Source organism: Danio aesculapii, chromosome 5, assembly GCF_903798145.1.
Source record: "Danio aesculapii chromosome 5, fDanAes4.1, whole genome shotgun sequence".
In the NCBI taxonomy this organism is placed as follows: domain Eukaryota; kingdom Metazoa; phylum Chordata; class Actinopteri; order Cypriniformes; family Danionidae; genus Danio; species Danio aesculapii.
Genome location: NC_079439.1, coordinates 29641871 through 29663387, shown reverse-complemented (window position 1 = coordinate 29663387; position 21517 = coordinate 29641871). Strand labels below are relative to the sequence as shown.

Here is a 21517-nt window from a genome sequence, read left to right as displayed (position 1 = left end):
CTTAAGTACGCAGACATACGCGGCGAGCCACTGGGCAAACTGGTAACAGTGAAAAAGCTGTCCACATGGAGATAAGTGATCAGCTGGTAGTGCGAAAAGAAACAGAAGTCGTTAGTGGCTTCATAATGCCCTGTAGTGTGTGTGTGTGTGTGTGTGTGTGTGTGTGTGTGTGTGTGCGCATTTTGATTTTATTATTTTATATTTTTTAAGAATTTCAAATTATATTTGTTGTCATTTTTACTATTTTTTAAGTCTATTTATTTTTTATTAATTAAAATGTTTTATTATTTAAATGAAAATTAAAAATAATTCCTTGCCTACTAGCAGTAATAAAGTGCATAAAAGTGTGTATATAAAAAATACAATTTATTAAATTCATAATATAAATACGATATATACACACATTTAAAAAACATCTAAAGTTTTTTTTATAAAAATGATCTGTTTGATGAGTTTACTATAACCTTGAACCATACAAGATCTGATTGTTTTTGTTTTGGAACTACGAAAACTCGCTGATCCGGTGTAAGGAGTTAAACAATGACTCACATTGTTTGACGAACAAGTAAATTACTTCGATTCCCTTAGTTCACTTTTATTGCTAGGTATTTCAATACCATTAATTACCATTGAAGCCATTGACCCTGCTCACCTGGAATCTCTCCAGGGCCAGCCAGCACCTTCTCATCATGAACACTGCTGAGAGAGGACAGCTTTTTGATAAAATCATCAAACTTTTGTCTGCCTTTATCGATGAGCGAAGCCCCCAGTGAACAGTAGAGAGCCTCTAGAAAACAACACTCCAGCTCCTCAAAAAGAAAATCCACATTCTCCAGCAGAGAATCCAGCATCACAGTCAACTGCATCACCTGCAGGAGAAAAACAGGTTTGTGCTTCATGAGTAAAAGAGATTATGTACACTGTAGTGTTGTTCAGGTGACCCACCCACCATGTTTAAATCCGTCTGCAGGATCACAGTCTTCAGCTTCTCTGTCTGTTTACCGTCAACCACACCATCCACTATCATATCAATGGCACTGGGCACATACTTTTCAAACAGTTTACAGAGATCTGCCTTTTCCTGTTAACACAATGAAATAATGTTAAAATATACTCTTGATTATCAGAATATGTTTTTTTTTTCAATAGCTTAGTGGTTATTGAGTTGACACACATCACAGAGTTCATTGTCCTATCATAATAAAGGTGAAAACCCCCTAAACCAATAATGCCCAAACTAGGGCCCGTGGACCAAAGTTGGCCCATGGCAACCTTTGATTTGGCCCACCATCCCATCTGAGAAAAGAGGGAGAATGATGCGAATGTTTCGAGATTGTCAATTACAATTTAATGTAACTCTTTATTTTCTTTTATTGTTAAAGCTAACTGGAATGAAAATTGCTTCAATTAAATGCCGTAAATTAATCAGATTTTGTTTAAATGTAGACCTACATACTGTCACCTGACAATGCAGAGAGTTTGGTGAGCAAATCAAGTCAAAGGCAGATACTGCTTGACTAGTGTATTCAGTATTGAACTCCACTGTGTTATAAATGTGATTGTTTTTATTGCAGTAAGTTATCATTTAAAAACTTATACTGCATTAGATAACACCATTTAAAGTAATGTTTTATATTTACTTTTAAATCTTAAGAAATAAATTAGGAATTTACCCATGGAAACTTTAATGTTATATAGTTTGCTATATTTTCTTTCGGCCCACGGCTCTCAGTAATATTTGGTTTTTGGCCCTTCATATGAAAAGAATTTGGGCACCCCTGCCCTAAATCCTAAAAAATTATTATAAAAAGAATATGTTTTTTTTTATGTTACTCTTTGTAAGTGACTGTTCTGTGGTAGACAATATTGTAAAATAAAGCTGATCAAAGCTGATTTACAATTTTATTCTTCACATACTTTGTTAAACTTTACACAAACATATGAATATCTTAGTACTGACTTATCTTAATACTGAAAACTGACTGAGAGGTGTAAGTAAATATTGAGTTGATAAATGCAGCTGATTTTGTCATTGTTTTATTTTTATTTTGAAATGTTATTTATCATTTCCTGGGGCTGAGATTATCCAAAGCAAATTCATTACAATCATGTAGGCTACTTCACAGATTAAAGTCTACTGCACAGTAAAATTTTGTTGTTTTCAGACATTTTACCTTACTCTTCTGCTATTAAATGGACTATATAATGGGCTAAAAGGTTTTTGTTTTTAACTTGAGGTTGCTTGCAACTGTCCTGCTATAATGTTATGATCAAGCCTCTGAAATCCAAGCAAAACTTAATTTCTATTACAAATTAGGTAACATTTTTACGTCCTGGCAGTGGTAAATATATTTGGTTGTAAATTTTGTTTGATTACACCATTTAAGTTGAGATTTAAAATATTTTAACTGCTAAAATGTTATGGGAAAGTTTTTTTTGTTCATACACTTACTCAGTACATTATTTTAAAAGTGCTTAATGCACTTCTTTCAAAATAATTATTGATTTTTGTGCATTACACCATGCGATTAATCACCATTTAAAATAATGTATCATTGCCCAGCACTAAACATATAATATAATATAATATAATATAATATAATATAATATAATATAATATAATATAATATAATATAATATAATATAATATAATATAATATAATATAATATAATATAATATAATCATTCATTCATTTTCTTTTCAGCTTAGTTCCTTTAGTAATCTAGGGGCCGCCACAGCGGAATGAACCGCCAAATTTTCCAGCATATGTTTTACGCAGCGTTTGCCCTTCCAGCTGCAACCCATCACTGAGAAACATCCATACACACTCATTTACACTCATACACTATGGACAATTAAGCTTACCCAATTCACCTATACCGCATGTCTTTGGAATTGTGGGGGAAATCGGAGCACCCGGAGGAAACCCACACCAACACGGGGAGAACATGCAAACTTTACACAGAAATGCCAACTGACCCAGCCGAGGCTCGAACCAGCAACCTTCTTGCAGTGAGGCGATCGTGCTACCCACTGCGACGCCCATAATATAATATAATAAAATATAAAATAATATAATATAATATAATATAATATAATATAATATAATAAAATAAAATAAAATAAAATAAAATATAAAATAATATAATATAATATAATATAATATAATATAATATAATATAATATAATATAATATAATATAATATAATATAATATAATATAATATAATATAATATAATATGGGTGACGTGGTAGCGCAGTAGGTAGCACGATCGCTTCACAGCAACATACTGTAATTTAAATGTGTTTAAGGTTGCCAAAAATACAACAAACAAAAATGTGAGCCCTTTTCGACATGCTCAGCCATCTTGCTAGAAATGTTTAGGTCTCAGTTAAGGTAAGCACAGAAATGATCTTACTTTGGGGGCTCTGCTGTTGACCCATTTTTCCCAGTAGGGAGCATAGCGAAGGTTTTTAGGGTCCACAAACACCATTCCACAACGAGAAACAGTAGCCGGAGAAGCATATTGCAGATCCCCAACCTAAAACACAAGACTCGTGTTTGTAAGTCTACAACAGATGACTTCTTGTCAAAATGAAAGGTTGACATGCTACCTCAAAGAGCAGAGCACAGTGGCTCTGTAGACGAATTCTTTCTCCATTTGCCAGTGTAAGAAGCTTGTTATCATCCATAACTGAATTCATGTTCTCCACCCAAAGAGCATCCACATCCCCATCAAACAGGATGTACCTGTGAAGTCAAGTCAAAGTTCATGGCAGAATTATTTTCGGTTTTGTAAACCTTTCTCATGTGGCCCACAATGCTTTGTATAAAATATGGTAATACATTCTGTGGATCATTGTGGTGTTAAAAGAGTGTGTTGAATGAGGTGTCATTATTCTCCTCAAAGTACATATATCCAATATTAAAAGACAACTCATTAACAATTAGCAAATCACTATCACCAGACAATCTTTCCACGACAATCTTACAGGCATATATTGAGTATCACTGCACTGTAGGGAATACAAAGAGAAAATTATTTGGAGGATCAAAAGTGTACTCCAAATTAATTTGCCCATAGATGTCCTTGTGATACTAATGTCAAGCCAAACATATCGCTCACTTTTCATTTAGAAGTTTTCATTATGTATATGGATTGTTGGTAGATTAAATACACTGAAGTAAACAAACTGAAGTAAATAAACTGAAGTAAATAAACTGAGGTTACTGAATGGTAAACTGAATAGAAGTGCAAACCGTAGGAGAAACATGGGGAAAAGGTGGATAAAGAGCTGTATAAGAATTATTTTTTTAGGAGCCATAAGTCTCACCTTCTTTCTTTTTTGTCAGTGGGCTTATTGATGTCACGAAATATGTTCGATAGTATTCCATCAGTCCAGTCTCGAGTAACCGGATCCAGGATCCCATATAGCTCAATGACACTCATTGCTTTGGGGTTCAGGCTGTACAATTTGGTCAGCAGTCCCAACCTAAAAATACAATTTAGGAGTTATGTGTATTAGCCTGAAAGAACACAAAACATTTTTTTAAACTACAAAATATTGTTAAAGTAATGCAATTGTGGAGAGTAATGCATTATAAAGACACAAATGACTGTAATTGAATACTTTTCCCTCAGGAATTGTCCTTTACTAAGTTTAAAAAAAAAAATGTGTACCTAAAACATTTTTACTGCTGTATCGTTACATTTACTGTGCTACTTTCCTTCAACCTGCTGTCCCTACATTATATGTTTTTTTTCTCTACATTGATTGGATAAGTAGAATAATCAGTCCCATGATTCCTGTTCAATCAAATTACGCATAGATAAATCACATCAGACAGACTGACTTCAGTGTGGAAACTCATTTAGAGTGTCCAGGAAGACACAAAATCATTACATTCAATGACCGAGAGACTGTTCAGACTGCATGTCACTGATAAGAAAATGAAAGATGTCTGCTGAGTGATGAATGAAATGGCCTAAAACATTAACTAAATGCACTACAGAATGTTACGTTTTCAAATGCATGCACAAATCACATGTATTCTATCAGTGCTGCGCAGTACCAACTGCTGGACACTCTTAACCTGTTAGTTAAGTTTGCAAAGTGTATAATTAGGATTAACATATTGTCACAGCTAGATTCTTGCAGTTTTTTTATTAGATGTTTAGGTTACATGGGTTTCGCTCTGAATGTAAATGCATCAACCTGATTTCTGTTGGCTTATTTTAGGTGCAAATGTTAATGCAATGAGTTCTCATATTAAATTCATTCATTCATTCGTTTTCTTTTCACTTTAGTCCCTTTATTAATCTGGGGTCGCCACAGCGGACTGAACCGCCAACTTATCCAGCACATGTTTTATGCAGCGGATGCTCTTCCAGCTGCAACCCATCACTGGGAAACACCCATACACTTCCATTCACACACATACAGTATGGACAATTTAGCATACCCAATTCATTTATACTGCATGTCTTTGGACTTGTGGGGGAAACCGGAGCACCCAGAGGAAACCCACGCGAACACGGGGAGAACATGCAAACTCCACACAGAAATGCCAACTGACCCAGCCGAGGCTCGAACCAGTGACCTTCTTGCTGTAAGGCGAGTGCGCTACCCATTGCAGCCACTGTGCTGCCTTCATGTTAAATTATTCCATTATATTATTATATTATATAGTCCATGAATGGTAAATAATTTAACTTACACTTAAAAACACACTAAAAGAAAATGGCACTGATGTACACTACATTTTTAATTGGCAGGGTATAAGGTGGAATAACTTTCGCAGAGTAACATTCACTAATTAAGCACTTTTACTTTTAGGATTTAGATCAAATACTTTTACTTTACTTGCACTGCATTTTTGACACACAACAGTACATTTACTTGAGTATAATATTTTCAGTACTCTTTCTATCACTGATTATTACTCATGAGCAGACAAAAGACCTGGTCTGTGATTGGCAGAGTGTGTTGATCACCACAGATTTCCCTCCTCCAGTGGGTCCGACAACCATGGTTGTGTGTCTGGTCATCATGGTTTCATACATTTGCACCACTTTATCCACCTACATTTAAAAACCAGTCATGAACTCAATCAAACTTTCAACAGTTGCAGTTCTTTGGGAATGAGGTTTAAATGGAAGGATCACCTGACTGGGCAGCATGATATACTTATTCTCCTCCAGGATTGCCTCTACAGCATCATTAAAGCTGGGATAACGCACTCGTGGACAGTCGAGTCCAGGGAACAGATCTGAGATGAGGCCCAAAAACAGAGGAACATCCTCAAATACAAACTTGGGCAGGTTCATGTCTCGAAGAGCCCTCATCAGAACCACATCCTAGTAGGTGTAAAGTAAGAAAAAGCAGGGGTTAATTTGTGACTGCAATTCATTAAGGTATGGAAGGATGATGCGGGGAGATCAGTACCTCACTGAGATTAGGAGAACCTCTCTTCAGCTCCCCTGCCATTACTAACACAGACTTAAGCGCTCTAAGACCAAAGTCGTAGTGTGACTGTTTAGACAGCTGTTCCCGGGCTAGTTTGTACAGCACGGTCATCTTCTTTGCCAAAACCTGCAAGTGAACCATTGATGCATTTTTTTGATATTTAGTCTGTTGTTTGCTTATTTTCAATTAATTCCCAATAAAATGCTTATAAAATGGGGTTCAGAAACATTTCAAACACAGTCCAGAAAATTTAAAAAAGAAAAAAAAAAATAGAACTGAGGGAAAAATTTGGAAAAAAATTAAACCAAAATGAACAGATGGTATGTAATTGTGTTTGCTTATATGTTCATCTTTGAAAATTACAATAACTTAATGGAGTGTTTCCCAACCCTCTTCCTGAAGCCACACCAACACTCCACATTCATTTTCAACCTCTTCCTAATCAAACACACCTGAATCCACTCATCAGAACATTAGAAGAGACTCTTGAAATGAATGGTTCAGATAAGGGAGACATCCAAAATATGTGCCTCCTGGAACATGGTTGAGAAACACTGACTTAATGAATGGTAATGTTTACCTTAGCCACGAGGAAGCCTTCTGAGAAGAGCATGATCTCACAGATCTGCTGCAGGTCAGGAACGATTACAACCACTGGTCTGAATAAAGCTTTCACTGACTCTGGAAGTTCTGTGCGGCCGGCATAACCTGGGTTCATTGTGATGAAAATCCCAATGCGGTTATCCAGACTGATTTCTTGACCTTCAAACTAACCAACACAAAAACACAAGACATTCAATATTTACAACAAGCACCATTCACTGTTTGACAATAAGAGTTGCTCAGTAACTTAAACTTACATGAAACCTCTGGAGGTGCAGCATGAGAGCGTTTCTGATTGTTTGGATCTGGGATGAGATGACAGACAGCACTGAGGCGTCAATGCGATTGAACTCGTCAAAACAGCCCCAGGCTCCACACTGAGCTAAACCAGAGAGGATCTTCCCCACAGCCTAAAGAATAAGAAAGTCATCTCAGATTTAATAACATAAAGTCAAAAGATTAGAGTCGGTTAGATTGAGACTTTTTTTTTGAAGAATTATTTAACAATAACATCTTAAATAGACAAAGAGTGACACTAAAGACATCTATAATGGTTTGAAGTATTAAAATAATATGACATAATATAAATATAAAAAAATTTATTTAGAACATTCTATTCAGAAACTACAAAGCAGCAATAATATTAAACTAGAAAAGTAAAGTTTGTAGACCAACTTTATGGTGGCTTGAGAAAGCCTCGTCTGAAAGTTTGAGGGAGTATTAAAGTTTAAATCATTGAAGTAGTTTTGAAGAAGTTTGAAACAGTTGGTATAGATGGATAAGTATGAATGTGTTAGCATGTTTCTAGTATGGATTAGCATGTTTCTAGTATGGATTGGCATGTTTCTTGCTAGACGGTTGATAGGGGCTTCTGAATGGTTGCTAATGCATTGTTAGGGGGTTGCTAGGATGTTGCTAAGTGGTTGCTAAGGTGTTGCTAGGGTGTTCTGAGCGGTTGCTAAGGCGTTGCTAGGCAGTTGCCAAGGTGTTCTGAGTGGTTACTAACTGGTTGCTAGGGTGTTCTGAGTGGCTGCTAGGCAGTTGCGAGGTGGTTGCAAAGGGATTGCCTAGGTGTTGCTGGTTGGTTGCTAAGGTGTTGCTAGGTGGTTGCTAGGCAGTTGTTAAGGTGTTGCTAGGTAGTTGCTAAGGTATTGGTAGGTGGTTGCTAAGGTGTTGCTAGGCGGTTGCTAGGGTGTTCTGAGTAGTTGCTAGGCAGTTGCTAAGGCGTTGCCAGGTGGTTGCCAAGGCGTTGCTAGGTGGTTGCTAAGGTGTTGCAAGGCAATTGCTAAGGTGTTGCTAGTTGGTTGCTAAGGCGTTGCTAGGTGGTTGCTAGGCAATTGCTAAGGTGTTGCTAGGTAGTTGCTAAGGTTTTGCTAGGTGCTTGCTAAGGTGTTGCTAGACCATTGGTAAGGTGTTGCTAGGTGGTTGCTAAGATGTTGCTAGGGTGTTCTGAGTGGTTGTTAAGGTGTTGCTAGGTGGTTGCTAAGATGTTGCTAGGTGGTTGATAAGGTGTTGCTAGGCGGTTGCTAAGGTATTCTAGGTTATTGCTATGGTGTTGCTAGGGGGTTGCTAAAGTGTTCTGAGTGGTTGCTAGGCAGTTGCTAACGTAAATTACCAGGGTTCTAGTATGAATTAGCATATTGCTAGCATGTTTTCAGTGTGAATTAGCGTGTTAGCATGTTTCTAGTATGGATTGGTAAGTTGTTAGTATGTCCAATGTAAAGTCAATGGCAGTTTTTTTATAATGGAAGTCTCTGGGACAGTTGCTAGGGTGTGGCTAGTAAGTTGAAAGATCATCAGTGATTGTCAGATTAGTAGTCTGAGTTAAATGAGCCACACCTTAAGTCTCTATTACAGTCTGGCGCAAAGTTATGAGGTCATAAAGTTTTGTTTAATGTTAAGTCAATGGGACTTTTCCAAAATTTCCGGGTGAGATTTTGGAAAACCGAAAGTCGGAAAAGTTGCAAAAGATATAACAACTCGAGTGAGACCAGTTTGGAGGTTTGGAGTAAGTTTGGTGATTGTAGTTTGAACCGTCTAGGAGGACATGCATATAGAAACTAGTCTCAGAAGAAGAAGAAGAAAAAGTTTATGTAGTATAACAGTAAGTTGGCTTTCTCATGGTTAGAGCTTTCTAACCATGTAGTCCATGCCCTCGCCGCAGTTGGTGACCACACACAAAAGTCCCAAAGCTTTGGCAAGATCTTTAGTGGATTCAGTTTTGCCTGTACCGGCAGGCCCAGCTGGTGCTCCACCCAGGAACATAGACAAGGCCTGAGAGCATCATACAAATGTACAGTATTAATAGCATGAAAACACACATCAAATAGGCCATTTAGGGTGGAATAACGGCATAGACTGGGTACCTGAGTAAGTGTGAGATAGATGCGGTCAGTCAGGGGAGTAATGACCAGTCGGCCGTTCAGCCCCATGTACTCATAGCCATAGCAGAACTGAGCACTGCACTGCCGCACAAACAGCTCATCAGGCTCTTTAACCCAGTAGAATCTCAACTGACTCTCCCACTCGAACTCACGAGCATCTGTGATACTGTCCACACATAAAAATATGTACTGTATTAAGAAGGAAAATTCAACCATTTCACCAGAAAATATATTTTCTTCTTTTGCTTATGCACATGACTTTAGATGAACACAAACATTTCATATAATAAAATGCAAGTCATATTATGCAAGTTCACAAGACATCCAGTTCCCCAGTTGATGAATCATTGTTTTGTTTCTGAAAGCATGAGTGTGTGTAAGAAAAATACTAATAAGAAAGATACTAATATTTTTGACATTACCCACAGTTGGTCAGAACTGATGGTTTATAGTTAATCAGATGAAAATAGTATTTTAGCATTTAAAGTACTGAAGCCAAACACACAAATTAGTTTTGCTTCAGAAGACAACGATTCATCAGCTGGTGTTGTGTGGATTACCGTTATGTTCGTTTTGTAGAAACCATTTTAATGTGGTGATGCCACTGGCCCATGAACATTTCCTGCTCATTGTCAAACTATTTCATAACTGTAACAAGAGGCTATTCAATCATAACCTAATGTTAAAACAGCTTTCATAACATTATTTATCAATATATGTGGCTCTTTTGGCTTCTCGGAAGCTATAGAAATTATACATGTAAAACAGGAAATACGCTGCGACCATTGTTTTTATTTACATCCCTGAAAAAGGTCTTTATTTTTGAAAGATCATCTTTGAAGCTCTTGTACACTTGCATTGCATGTTATTTTTGTACAATGCTTTGTTTGTGTTCATCTAAACCAGGGGAGACCAACCCTGTTCCTGGGGATCTACCTTCCTGCAGAGTTCAGCTCCAACCCTGATCAAACACACCTGCCTGTAATTAGCAACTGCTGTTCAGGTTCTAATTAATTAGCTCAGGTGTGTTTGATCAAGGTTGGAGCTGAAATCTGCAGGAAGGTAGATCTCCAGGAACAGGGTTGAGCATCGCTAATCTAAACAAAGAAAGTCATGTTAATTTTGGATGACACACAGTAAAAAATTTGAGAATTTTAATTTTAGAGTGTACTTTTCCTCCATTTTTGATGTATTGTGTAGCACATAAATGACTGCACAGTGTTTGTATCGTACCTATCTCTGACAAAAGAGTCCACAATGTCCCTAGCATGGACATCAATGATGAGGACGGTGTTGATTTTCCGTCTGTCATTCTTCTTTAAAGGTTCTGTGATCCGCTTCACCAGGTCATTGATCTGCTGGTGCATTTTCTTTGCATACTGTTTCAGTGCCTGCTTTTCTCCCTGATTCATCCTCCTGAAGACGTCCTCCACCTCATACGTCCACCACACCTGGTTTGTTGCCAGTACCACCATACCCTGGTAGTCAAGCATCCAGTCCACCCTGACAGAAGAGCAGAAGACTTTTATAAAATCCTCACAAATTATAATCAGACAGGCAAGCAAGCAGATTCGATAGATAGTGCTGGGTCATTGGTCGGCCCACACAGAATCTGTGCGTGCAGAAATCCGTAGATTTCCACAGATTTTTAGCCCATCATTTAGTCTATTTATTTACTTGTGTAAATGTGTGTAAATTTAAATGTATTCAGTTTTTAAATTATTTTCACTAATATTATTGTGATATAATAACAGTAATATTAAAATGTTGATATGATTTATTTACACTACAGGTTGTAAAGTAGTATTTTCTGTCTTTTTTTTTGGCTTTGTTTACCAAATACGTAGATCTAATTGGATTTGCATTGTAAACATTCAATATATGAACTTTTAATCAAATTAATTAAATAAAAATGTATTATTTTTTATTTCATTTATTAAGTTTTTAATTTTGATACTCCTAAAATAATTCCATATAAATCCGCAGATTTTTTACTAAATTCTCAGCGGAAATAGCAAAAAATGTCAGCAGATTCTGTCTGGCCCTAGTCATTGGTCATGATTGTGTAGCATGTCCAATAATAATGGACTTACCTAGACATTTGATGGCTGTAGAAGTAAATAGCCTCTTTGGTGATGAGTCTGTTGGTTCTCCTCATCTCTAGCAGCACTCCAGTCATCCAGTCCTCCACGCGGCCCTCTGCAGGTACAGGCTGTTTGAGCTCCATCACCTCCCCCTCAGCAGACACCAGTGCACTTGCCACCATCTCTCCATTCATTCCCGTATCGAAACGCAAAGCTGCTATGTTGTCATACATCTGTCAATGAGAAAAAATCATTTTAAAAACAATAATTATCTGTAGGAGTTGTAAGTTTGGACCAGAATTTGAATAAATTGAAAGATTTGAAAATAATTAGTTGTTGATTGAATGTAGGCAGATCTTAAAGGGCACCTGTGATGCAAATGCTATTTGAACAGAACAGTGTGTAGATAGGTGTGTTCACAGTCATATTGGAGAGGTATAAACACAAGTCTCTTTTAAAACATTTCCTGATGTTAAAATAGGATAAATAATTCCCAGTCATCCTGTGATGCAGGAGAAGCAGACAACTCATTTGCATTTATAGACACAGGCAACAAAATCAACTACAATGTCCTCTTACCCCAAGATTAACAGCAAGGTATAATAAATTATCCGATTGTATAGTGAGCTGAAACTTTTACACACACACTCTGGAGACACCTAAGATTTATTTTACAGCTTGTCAAAGGGGTAAAATAGGAGCCCTTTAATTTTACATGCTGTCTGACATACAGTTGAAGTCAGAATTATTAGCCCCCTTGAATTATTAGCCCCTCTGTTTATTTTTTTCCCCAATTTCTGTTTAACAGAGAGAAGATTTTTTTCAACACATTTCTAAACATAATAGTTTTAATAACTCATTTCTAATAACTGATATATTTTATCTTTGCCATGATGACAGTAATCAATATTTGACAATATATTGTATTAAGACACTTCTGTACAGCTTAAAGTGACATTTAAAAGCTTAACTAGGTTAATTAATTTTAAAATAACTTTAAAAAATATTAAAATATTAAAAAATAACTTAAAGGGGCTAATAATTTTGACCTTAAACGGTTCATTAAAAAAACTGCTTTTATTCTAGCCAAAATAAAACAAATAAGAATTTCTCCAGAAGAAAAAATACTATCAGACATACTGTGAAATTTAGCTTGTTCTGTTAAACATCATTTGGAAAATATTTAAAAAAGAAAATAAATTCAAAGGGGGGCTAATAATTCTGACTTAAACTGTATATGTCACCCATCTGTGGTGTTCACTCAAAAATGAAACATTTACATAGCATGCCTAGAAATCATAACTAATAAAATGAACACTGTTTAGAATTTAGAAAACAGAGCTTTTGTTTCCTGCTGTTCTTTAAACACAAAAGTACCTTGATCATGTGTTCCTGCACACAAGTAGGCTCACTGCTGCCCAGAATACTGAGCAGCTCATCGTCAGAGATGAAGAAAAAGCGTGGGAAAGCGTTCCGCTTGGAATCAAGATAATCATTCAGACTCTTTTGACACCTCTCCAAACCATCGCTTAAGTTCTGCAGGTCAGCCAGACGATTTGGAACCAGACAACATCTCTTAATGCCAGGGTCCTTCACTGTGTCAGTCATTATCTGGTGGAATTCAACAGAGGTTAAGAGATTTACATTCTTTTCAAAAAATTATGTTTTTCATAGTTTGTCCAGAACTCACCTTTTTAAAAGTTTTGTCAATATTGTCAAACTTTTTGGCTTCCTCTGGTAGCTGAGAGCGGATGTCACCTCCAATGAAGATGCTTTCTAGGTACATCCATTTCTGCTGTACTAACATCCACACCTAACCAATTTTAAAATGTGAATATGAGCAAGGTGTTGTTTTTAAATCTATGATTATTTATAATGATGGTTTCCACTGACCTCAATAATCTCACTGATAAGGGACAGATTCTTCTCCCACTGTTGAACAGTGGCCAGGAAGGGACCAACAAAGTGGCTGCCTGCCATGCTCTGCAGGTTCATGGCATCATCATCCAGATGTTGGAGGATGTCATCCACAGCACCAAGAATGAAACCATGTTCTTGTGTGCCTTTGAAGTATCGATGTACAGTGAACTTCATACTAGCCCAAGTTTCTTCCACTTCTTTTACTCCCTGTAAAAATGTAAACAAATTCACTCTGTAATCATGAGGGTACATGCAGAGCTAGTGTTTATTCCCCTACTGATAAAATTCCGGTGAACGGTTAAGGTGACTTTTTCAAATTTTATATGGTTCCTTTTACAGCATCGACATTGTAATGTAATTATAATATAATCAGTTAAATAGATTTAAGCATTCATTTAGTTATTCAAATGTAAAACGAGGTGAAAAGCCATTTACACACACGTGATGTCAGGATCAGCAGACTAGCACAGAAACTCCATTGAAAGCACTGGAGTAAAATAAATGTTCATGTTTAAAAGACATGGCAGGGAAAAAAATATTTAATGCAGTGCTTCTTGTACACTCTGAGACCCACTTTACATAGTATATCAATCAGGCAATGAAGATCAATGAGATTGTTAAAGAAAACAGATCTTAAACGCAGCAATTTTGTAACTGCATACAGTTACCGGAATCGCTCTACATGGTTTACTGAAAATTAAAAGTCCTTCTGCATACACCCTATTATCACAATCCTGACAGACAATCAATGCAACAATTTCATTGACAATTTTAAATGAGTTTTTAGTCCTCCCAAACATGGATTATGATTGCATTTAATCTCCCTTATATAGTTTCAAAACTCTTTCTTTTAGTTTACATTTTTGCCTTTACTATTATGGGATAGTATCAGTGAAGAATTGGAGGATGCTAAGTTAGAAAGAGAAACAGGTAGGACCGGGAAAGTTCCAAAACAGAAACAAATGCATACGGGTGGAAAAACATGAGGGTGGGTATGTTCATTAACAACTGCAGCTGAAACTTAATGAACATTTTCTTTATCAATTGTTTAACCTTTTCAATGCCAAGCTCCTTGACAGCTGAGGTGACGATTTCACTGATGACGTTACCATACTTGTGCAGTTCCATGGCGAACATGTTTTCTAGAGTGAAAGTGTTCGGGTTCATCTCAAAGTTAGTACCTGTCCTCTCCATTAGGCTCTTCCAGTGCCTGCAGAAAACAGGTAAGCGTTATTTTTTGTCCCATAAAGCATATCCAAACAGTTTTTGTACCTTTTTGAAGATTACACAATTTATCTCTTAGCCATATATATATATTGTGATACAATTTTTATTGATTTTATATGTGAGTGGACACAGCATCTTTAAACTTTTCTTTTCATTTGAATCCCTTTCCCACCACCCCTCCCTGCCCGAGCCAACCCAGAAAAACCCAACCCCAGCGGTGCCAAAGCCCATGCCATCCCACAAATAACATTGCAATCAAGACAAATAGCTAAAAGTAAATATATACATACATATAAACATGAAATACATATATATTAAACACAACCATAATTAAATAAGGGGTATAGTTATACAGTCTATAATATCACAGAAAATAATACACACATACATATATACATACATACAGTTGAAGTCAGAATTATTAGCCCCCCTGAATTATTAGCCCCCTGTTAATTTTTTTCCCCAATTTCTGTTTAAGGAAGAGACGATTTTTTTCAACACATTTCTAAACATAATAGATTTAATAACTCATTACTAATAACTGATTTATTTGATCTTTGTCATGATGACAGTAAATAATATTTGACTAGATATTTTTCAAGACACTTCTATACAGCTTAAAGTGACATTTAAAGACTTAACTAGGTTAATTAGGTTAACTAGGCAGGTTAGAGTAATTAGGCAAGTTATTGTATAATGATGGTTTGTTCTGTAGACAGTCGAAAAAAAATTAGCTAAAAGGGGCTAATAATTTTGACCATAAAACGGTTCATAAAAAAATTAAAACTGCTTTTATTCTAGCCTAAATAAAACAAATAAGAATTTCTCCAGAAGAAAAAATATTATCAGACATACAGTGAAAATTTCCTTGCTCTGTTAAACATCATTTGGGAAATATTTAAAAAAAGAAAAATATTTAAAGAGGGGCTAATAATTCTGACTTCAACTGTAAACATACACACATACATAAATACATATTTCCCTTACTCATATTTTAAAAAATTGTTTGAAAATGTTGCCCTACCTATCCCTGAGAGCCTTATTTTTAAGGTCCAAGAGTAGAGGTAGTGACTCTCTGAATTCTTTCATGCGGCCCTCCAGAAAGAACGATACAGGAAGAGCTCTTGCATCCTTCGGGAGCTTCCGCAAGCTCTTGATAAATCCATCTATACCCTCCTGGAGGAGCTGAATGTCCAGATTAACCCAAAGGGTCTGTGACCACTCTGTCTTAGCCTCCTAAAGCAATATAGATACACTTGTGTTACAGCATGTGACCAACAAAATAAGAAGTCAAAGTTTATTTATAGAAATTTCCACTGTAACCTTCTGGCTCTTAAAAATCTCATAGATCTGTCTCAGTCCCCTCATCTCCTTCTGCACGTTGAGAAGTTCTGGGTACATAGTGATGGGCAAATTGAACAGTTTCTCAGCTTTAGCCAGTTCTTGACGGCTCGCCTCTACCCTCACCAGCTCTGTCTCATAGGTACTCATTATCTGCAAACCTATAAGGGAATATATGGGGATATAATACCTAATATCTAAAAAACAAAGCACATCAGAATAGTTGACTGGTTCATTTGCCTTTTTCTAGATCGTCTCCCACTGCTCCAGGCCCATGCATGTTGAAGCTCTCTGCAAATATGGAGAGCTCCTGTTTATACTCCTCAATCTGATTCAGAGTGATCTACGAGAGAGTGGGAATTAAAATGTTTGGAATTCAAAGATCAGGTATGATGTGTGCTTGGTACAGTACAATAAATTAATGTAGCTGGTAAATAATTGGTACTACCTCTGCAAAGGTCTTCTTTACTTTTACCAAACTACGGTCTACTTGTCTAGACTCCATAAAAAGTTCATTCCACAGAATGGAGATGTTTGCAGACAGCTGCATCTCCTCCTCTGTAGTCTTTAGAACAAAAAGTCAGTGGTTAGCAGAAAATACTCAATAGAATGAGCTCAACCATGTTTCACATGCATTAAATATATTTCCCATGTTTTTTAAACATGTGATTGCACATGTGAAGCTTCTGTTTTTTATCTGTAAAGTTCATCTTTATATTTAAGCTGCTCAACTCAAACTACTAAATATTCTGCATTGTAAAAGCTGATTAGTTGACTGCTTAAAAAAGTGAGTAAACCCATTGCCTTAAAATTAAAAGTAAATGAACTACACTCACCGGCCACTTTATTAGGTACACCTTACTAGTTTCAAGTTGGACCCGTCTTTTGCCTTCAGAACTGCCTCAACAAGGTACTGGAAATATTCCTGTCCATATTGACATGATAGCATCACGCAGTTGCTGCAGATTTGTCTGCTGCACATCCATGATGCAAATCTCCCGTTCCACCACATCTCAAAGGTGCTCTATTGGATTGAGAACTGGTGACTGTGGAGGCCATTTGAGTACAGTGAACTCATTGTCATGTTCAAGAAACCAGTCTTTGATGATTCGCTTTTTATGACATAACACGTTATCCTGCTGGAAGCAGCCATTATAAGATGGGTACACTGTGGTCATAAAGGGATGAACATGGTCAGCAACAATACTCAGATAGGCTGTGGCGCTGACACGATGCTTAATGGTATTAATGAGCCCAAATTGTGCCAAGAAAATATCCCCTGTGTCATTACACTACCACCACCAGCCTGAACCGTTGATACAAGGCAGGATGGATCCATGTTATCATGTTGTTGATGCCAAGTTCTGACCCTACTATCTGAATGTCGCAGCAGAAATCAAGACTCATCAGACCAGGCAACATTTTTCTAATCTTCTATTGTCCAATTTTGGTGAGCCTGTGTGAATTGTAGCGTCAGTGTACTTTTCTTAGCTGACAGGAGTGGCACCCAGTTTGGTCTTCTGATGCTGTAGCCCATCCGCCTCAAGGTTCAACATGTTGTGCATTCAGAGATGCTCTTCTGCATACCTCGGTTGTAACGAGTGGTTATGTGAGTTACTGTTGCCTTTCTATCAGCTTGAACCAGTCTGGCCATTCTCCTCTGACCTCTAGCATCAACAAGGCATTTGCACCCACAGAACTGCCGCTCACTGGATATTTTTTCTTTTTCAGACTATTCTCTGTACACCCTAGAGATGGTTTTGCGTGAATCCCAGTAGATCAGCAGTTTCTGAGATCAGTTTCTGAGTCATCTGACACCAACAACCATGCCACATTCAAAGTCACTTAAATCATTTTTCTTCCCCATTCTGATACTCAGTTTGAACTGCAGCAGATCGTCTTGGCCAGGTGTTTAATTTGCGTTAACAAGCAGTTGGACAGGTGTACCTAATAAAGTGGCCGATGAGTGCATGTTAAGTCAACTTTACAGTTTCAGGTTAAAATGGGTTTACTTACATTCTAAGTAAAGTCAACTTGTCGCTTTTAAGGCAATTTGTTTACTCACAGCAAACTGTTTAAAGTTAGTCATTTTTTACAGTGCACAAAGTCTTATAGTGTTTTCTATTGTGAAAATTTTTATTTAGATAATTTTTTTTTTATTAATTTTATTTAGAAATATTAAGAGTGATTTCTGAAAAGAAGAAAAAAAATACTAATTTGTGATATTAATCGAAAGTTGTAATAATTTGCCATAATATTGCTTTTTTTACAGTGTTTTTGATGAAAGGTGACATTTGGTGAGCATAAGACATTAAAAAAACTTGACTCTTGAAACTGTTGAATTTGCCAGGCAATTTTACGATAACCATCAATACAATCACACTTAATCAAGTTTTATAAAACTAATTGGTGTAGACACACAGGCTGTTGTTCTACTCTCCAATACACTCAGGTTTACTCACCTCCACATTGTACATGCTCAGAGTTCTGTATCTTTCTTGAGCATCGTTGATTCTCATCTCCACTGAGAGAGACATGTCTCTAATGTCTGTGATGGTCACCAGAACAAATTTCAGGTCCTCCAAAGTACTAGGGTTCCTTTTCAGATTTTCTGACAATATCTGTTTACAGTAAATGCATTGTACAGTATGAGAATCTCACAATCTCAACATTTCACGAGCCTTAGAGGATGTAAAGATGACATTTACAATAAAGCACCATTAGGCCTCACCAACAGCTCATTGCGCAAGTTGAAAAGCTCCTCTCGGGCAGAGTCATTGAGTAGCTTTCCCAGAGAGGTGACCCACACTTGAATGTTCTCCTGGACAGCACGTGCCAGAGGTTCCAGATTCAGTCTGATAATGTGTTCATGCTTCACCATGGGCTGCTTTGCCACCTCATTGCTGACCTTGACATAGAACTGAAACTTCTCATCATACATCACGCACGATGGTTTCTTGGCTGCAAACTTCTCCATGACAATAGCCTTGTCGAGTTTCCAGAGAGAGCGGTAGCTCATCCAGGATTTGAGGTAGACGCTGATTCCATTAAGGAGACGTTGTATTGTCTGGGATACAGCTGTGGCTTGCTCATTTATCTGTGGAAGCTGGCAAATGTCACTATAAAAAGTGAAGAGGAATGGTTTGTCTTCTCCATCCACATTCTGTGGAGGGCATTGAATGCAGCTGCCATGCATCCAGCGAAGAAACCTCTAAAAATATACAAATGGAGGAAACTAATTACTAATTAAGTTACCAAATATTTATTTTGCACTAAAACTTTACTTGATTCGTCAACACATTTTGTTTTCTAATTTCACTACATTCAATTACCATCTAAATACATCATAAGTGATTCATTCGAATCATAACTTCTTTCAAAACTGAAAACTTTACATTATTAAACTGAACTGAATCAACACAGAATAAGTGGAAGCTGTGGTCTAAGGGTTAGAAAGTTGGACATCTAATTAAAAGGTCATAAGGTTTGAGTCCTGGCACCTGCAGAGATTATATTGTAGGTGATGGGAGTGAATAACCAGCACTCTCACCACCCTCAATACCATGGCTGAGGTGAGTCCCTTGAGCAAAGCACTTATCCCCCATCTGCTCTCTGGGTGCCGCAGCAATGGCTGCCCACTGTTCCGGGTGTGTGTGTGTGTACTTGGAGGGCAATGCATGGGACAAATTCAGAGTATAGGTTACCGTACTTGGCCACGTCATGACTTTCACTTTCAAAATAAGAACTGATGGCATGGATTATCTGATGGATGTCCGCTCCAGGGTGGAGTAACACTTTCTTATGTCTTTATGATTATTAATAAAGTTAAATGTTTAAGAGCCTAGATTATATAATGACCTTAGTGTCATCCCACTTCAGAGTAAAACTGGAATAATGTGTGTGATTGCTTTCCTTTATGCCAAAGGACTTATTTCCTCGATTTTTGTTTCTATTTGATTTTGGATTCTTTCACAGGTCTGGGGTCAGCTCTAAACAGCCTAGTGGCTGTCTGACGTTTGTATACTTGAGATATTAGGATGTTGTTCAGAGTTGTACGCACAGACTGACATGGAAATTTTCCAAGTCTATCTGTGTTTTAACCACACAGGTTAAAACACCTATATGTATGCAGTTAATGATGGTATGTAGGAGTATAATTGTTGTTGATTTGAGATTGTAAGCAGAGCGGCCTACGAACTCATTGCGAGTGTTGAAGCTGGCTTCTGCTGATGAGACTGCAAACTTTCTTTAACTGAATCTCTGACTCCGGCTCTTCTTCATCTGACAGACTGGTCATTTTTGGGTTCAAACTGTAATTATCCCTACAGAATATCGATTAATTTATAGCTAAATTGAAATTGTTTTATAATTTGTTTCGTAACTGAAAACGTTATATTTATTGAACTAAACTGAATCAACACTGAATAAAGAATCTATTGTGTTTTCTAAGCTGCTATTTGAAGTCAATTTGTCATTGGTAGTTTATTTTTCACTTCAGTTCTGCATGTGTATTCTACAGTTTATACTTTTTAAATTAATTACAGTGGCTGAGTAATAACAAAGCACTAACGCTGAACCTTTTTCTAAAGCTTAATCCATCTAGATTCCTTACTTTGCCCAGTACTTTATTAAATAAGACCTTGTGAGTGCTCATACTGTAAAATAAAGCTCAACCATGTAATCTTTCTGTTAATTACCATGAAGCTGCTTTGAAACAATATGTACTGAATAAAGGTATGTAGGTAAGGTATGTAGTATACAACATACCTTAGTCGTGTCCACACAGTCACCAACACACTGCCTAATAAGCTTGTAGACCTCACTGCTCTTAGGAAGCAAAGCAATATCTGGAGCAGCTAGGATGGTATCGATTTGGAACAGGGGAGTATTGCCCATCAGTGCTGCGTTAAAAGCTTGAATATTCCTGAAAGACATCGCTAATGGTAAGTGAAAAAACTATGTCTATTTAGGTAAATGCATCTGAGATTCAATCAAATAACCTACTGAAACACCATCTTGGTAAGTGAATCGGAGATCTTGCGCTCCCAGTAAGCATAGAACTGAGCCATGTCTTTGGCTTTGCCAGTGCTGGTCCCCATGATCAGACTCTCCATCTTGGTGAGGAGGGGACTGATAGCTGCATACATATTCACTAGCAGATTCACCGCCTTTGCCCTCTCAGACTCAATGAAGTCACAGAACTCCTTTATTCCTGGAACAACAGGCAAATATCTCCTTACCACCCTGCTGTTTTGTAACTGAGGTGTTTGCTTTTTGTGAGTAACCTAGTCATTGTAAATGCGGCCCATAGGACTTCTAACCTGGAAGGTATCCAGTTTGATCTGCCATCGGGAACTTGAAAAGGTTTGCAGATTCGATAGACTTTAGTTTATCATCAATGTCGCGTTCATTCTTCTGAATCTGATTCACAAGAGACTCAAATTTTGAAGCTGCCTGGTTTCCACGTTGGATGAATTGTGGTATACCTG

General features: G+C 37.1%; 1 protein-coding gene across 1 annotated transcript in view; it reads right to left on the bottom strand.

Annotated features, from left to right (window-relative positions):
• Nucleotides 1–21517, bottom strand: part of dnah10 (dynein axonemal heavy chain 10) — a 66018-nt gene that overhangs the window by 32383 nt on the left and 12118 nt on the right. Inside the window, exons 17-43 of the mRNA XM_056456787.1 lie at nt 21350–21514; nt 21033–21240; nt 20796–20952; nt 18760–19239; nt 18491–18649; nt 16477–16593; nt 16269–16371; nt 16011–16189; nt 15712–15923; nt 14514–14670; nt 13434–13667; nt 13231–13353; nt 12918–13151; nt 11550–11773; nt 10690–10959; nt 9439–9622; nt 9212–9346; nt 7330–7482; nt 7050–7238; nt 6449–6595; nt 6169–6360; nt 5966–6084; nt 4337–4495; nt 3617–3752; nt 3421–3543; nt 950–1081; nt 653–869 (exon numbers count right to left, since the gene is read on the bottom strand). Coding sequence (XP_056312762.1) covers nt 653–869; nt 950–1081; nt 3421–3543; nt 3617–3752; nt 4337–4495; nt 5966–6084; nt 6169–6360; nt 6449–6595; nt 7050–7238; nt 7330–7482; nt 9212–9346; nt 9439–9622; nt 10690–10959; nt 11550–11773; nt 12918–13151; nt 13231–13353; nt 13434–13667; nt 14514–14670; nt 15712–15923; nt 16011–16189; nt 16269–16371; nt 16477–16593; nt 18491–18649; nt 18760–19239; nt 20796–20952; nt 21033–21240; nt 21350–21514 — 4908 coding nt within the window. The remainder of the gene's footprint in view (nt 1–652; nt 870–949; nt 1082–3420; nt 3544–3616; nt 3753–4336; nt 4496–5965; nt 6085–6168; nt 6361–6448; nt 6596–7049; nt 7239–7329; nt 7483–9211; nt 9347–9438; nt 9623–10689; nt 10960–11549; nt 11774–12917; nt 13152–13230; nt 13354–13433; nt 13668–14513; nt 14671–15711; nt 15924–16010; nt 16190–16268; nt 16372–16476; nt 16594–18490; nt 18650–18759; nt 19240–20795; nt 20953–21032; nt 21241–21349; nt 21515–21517) is intronic.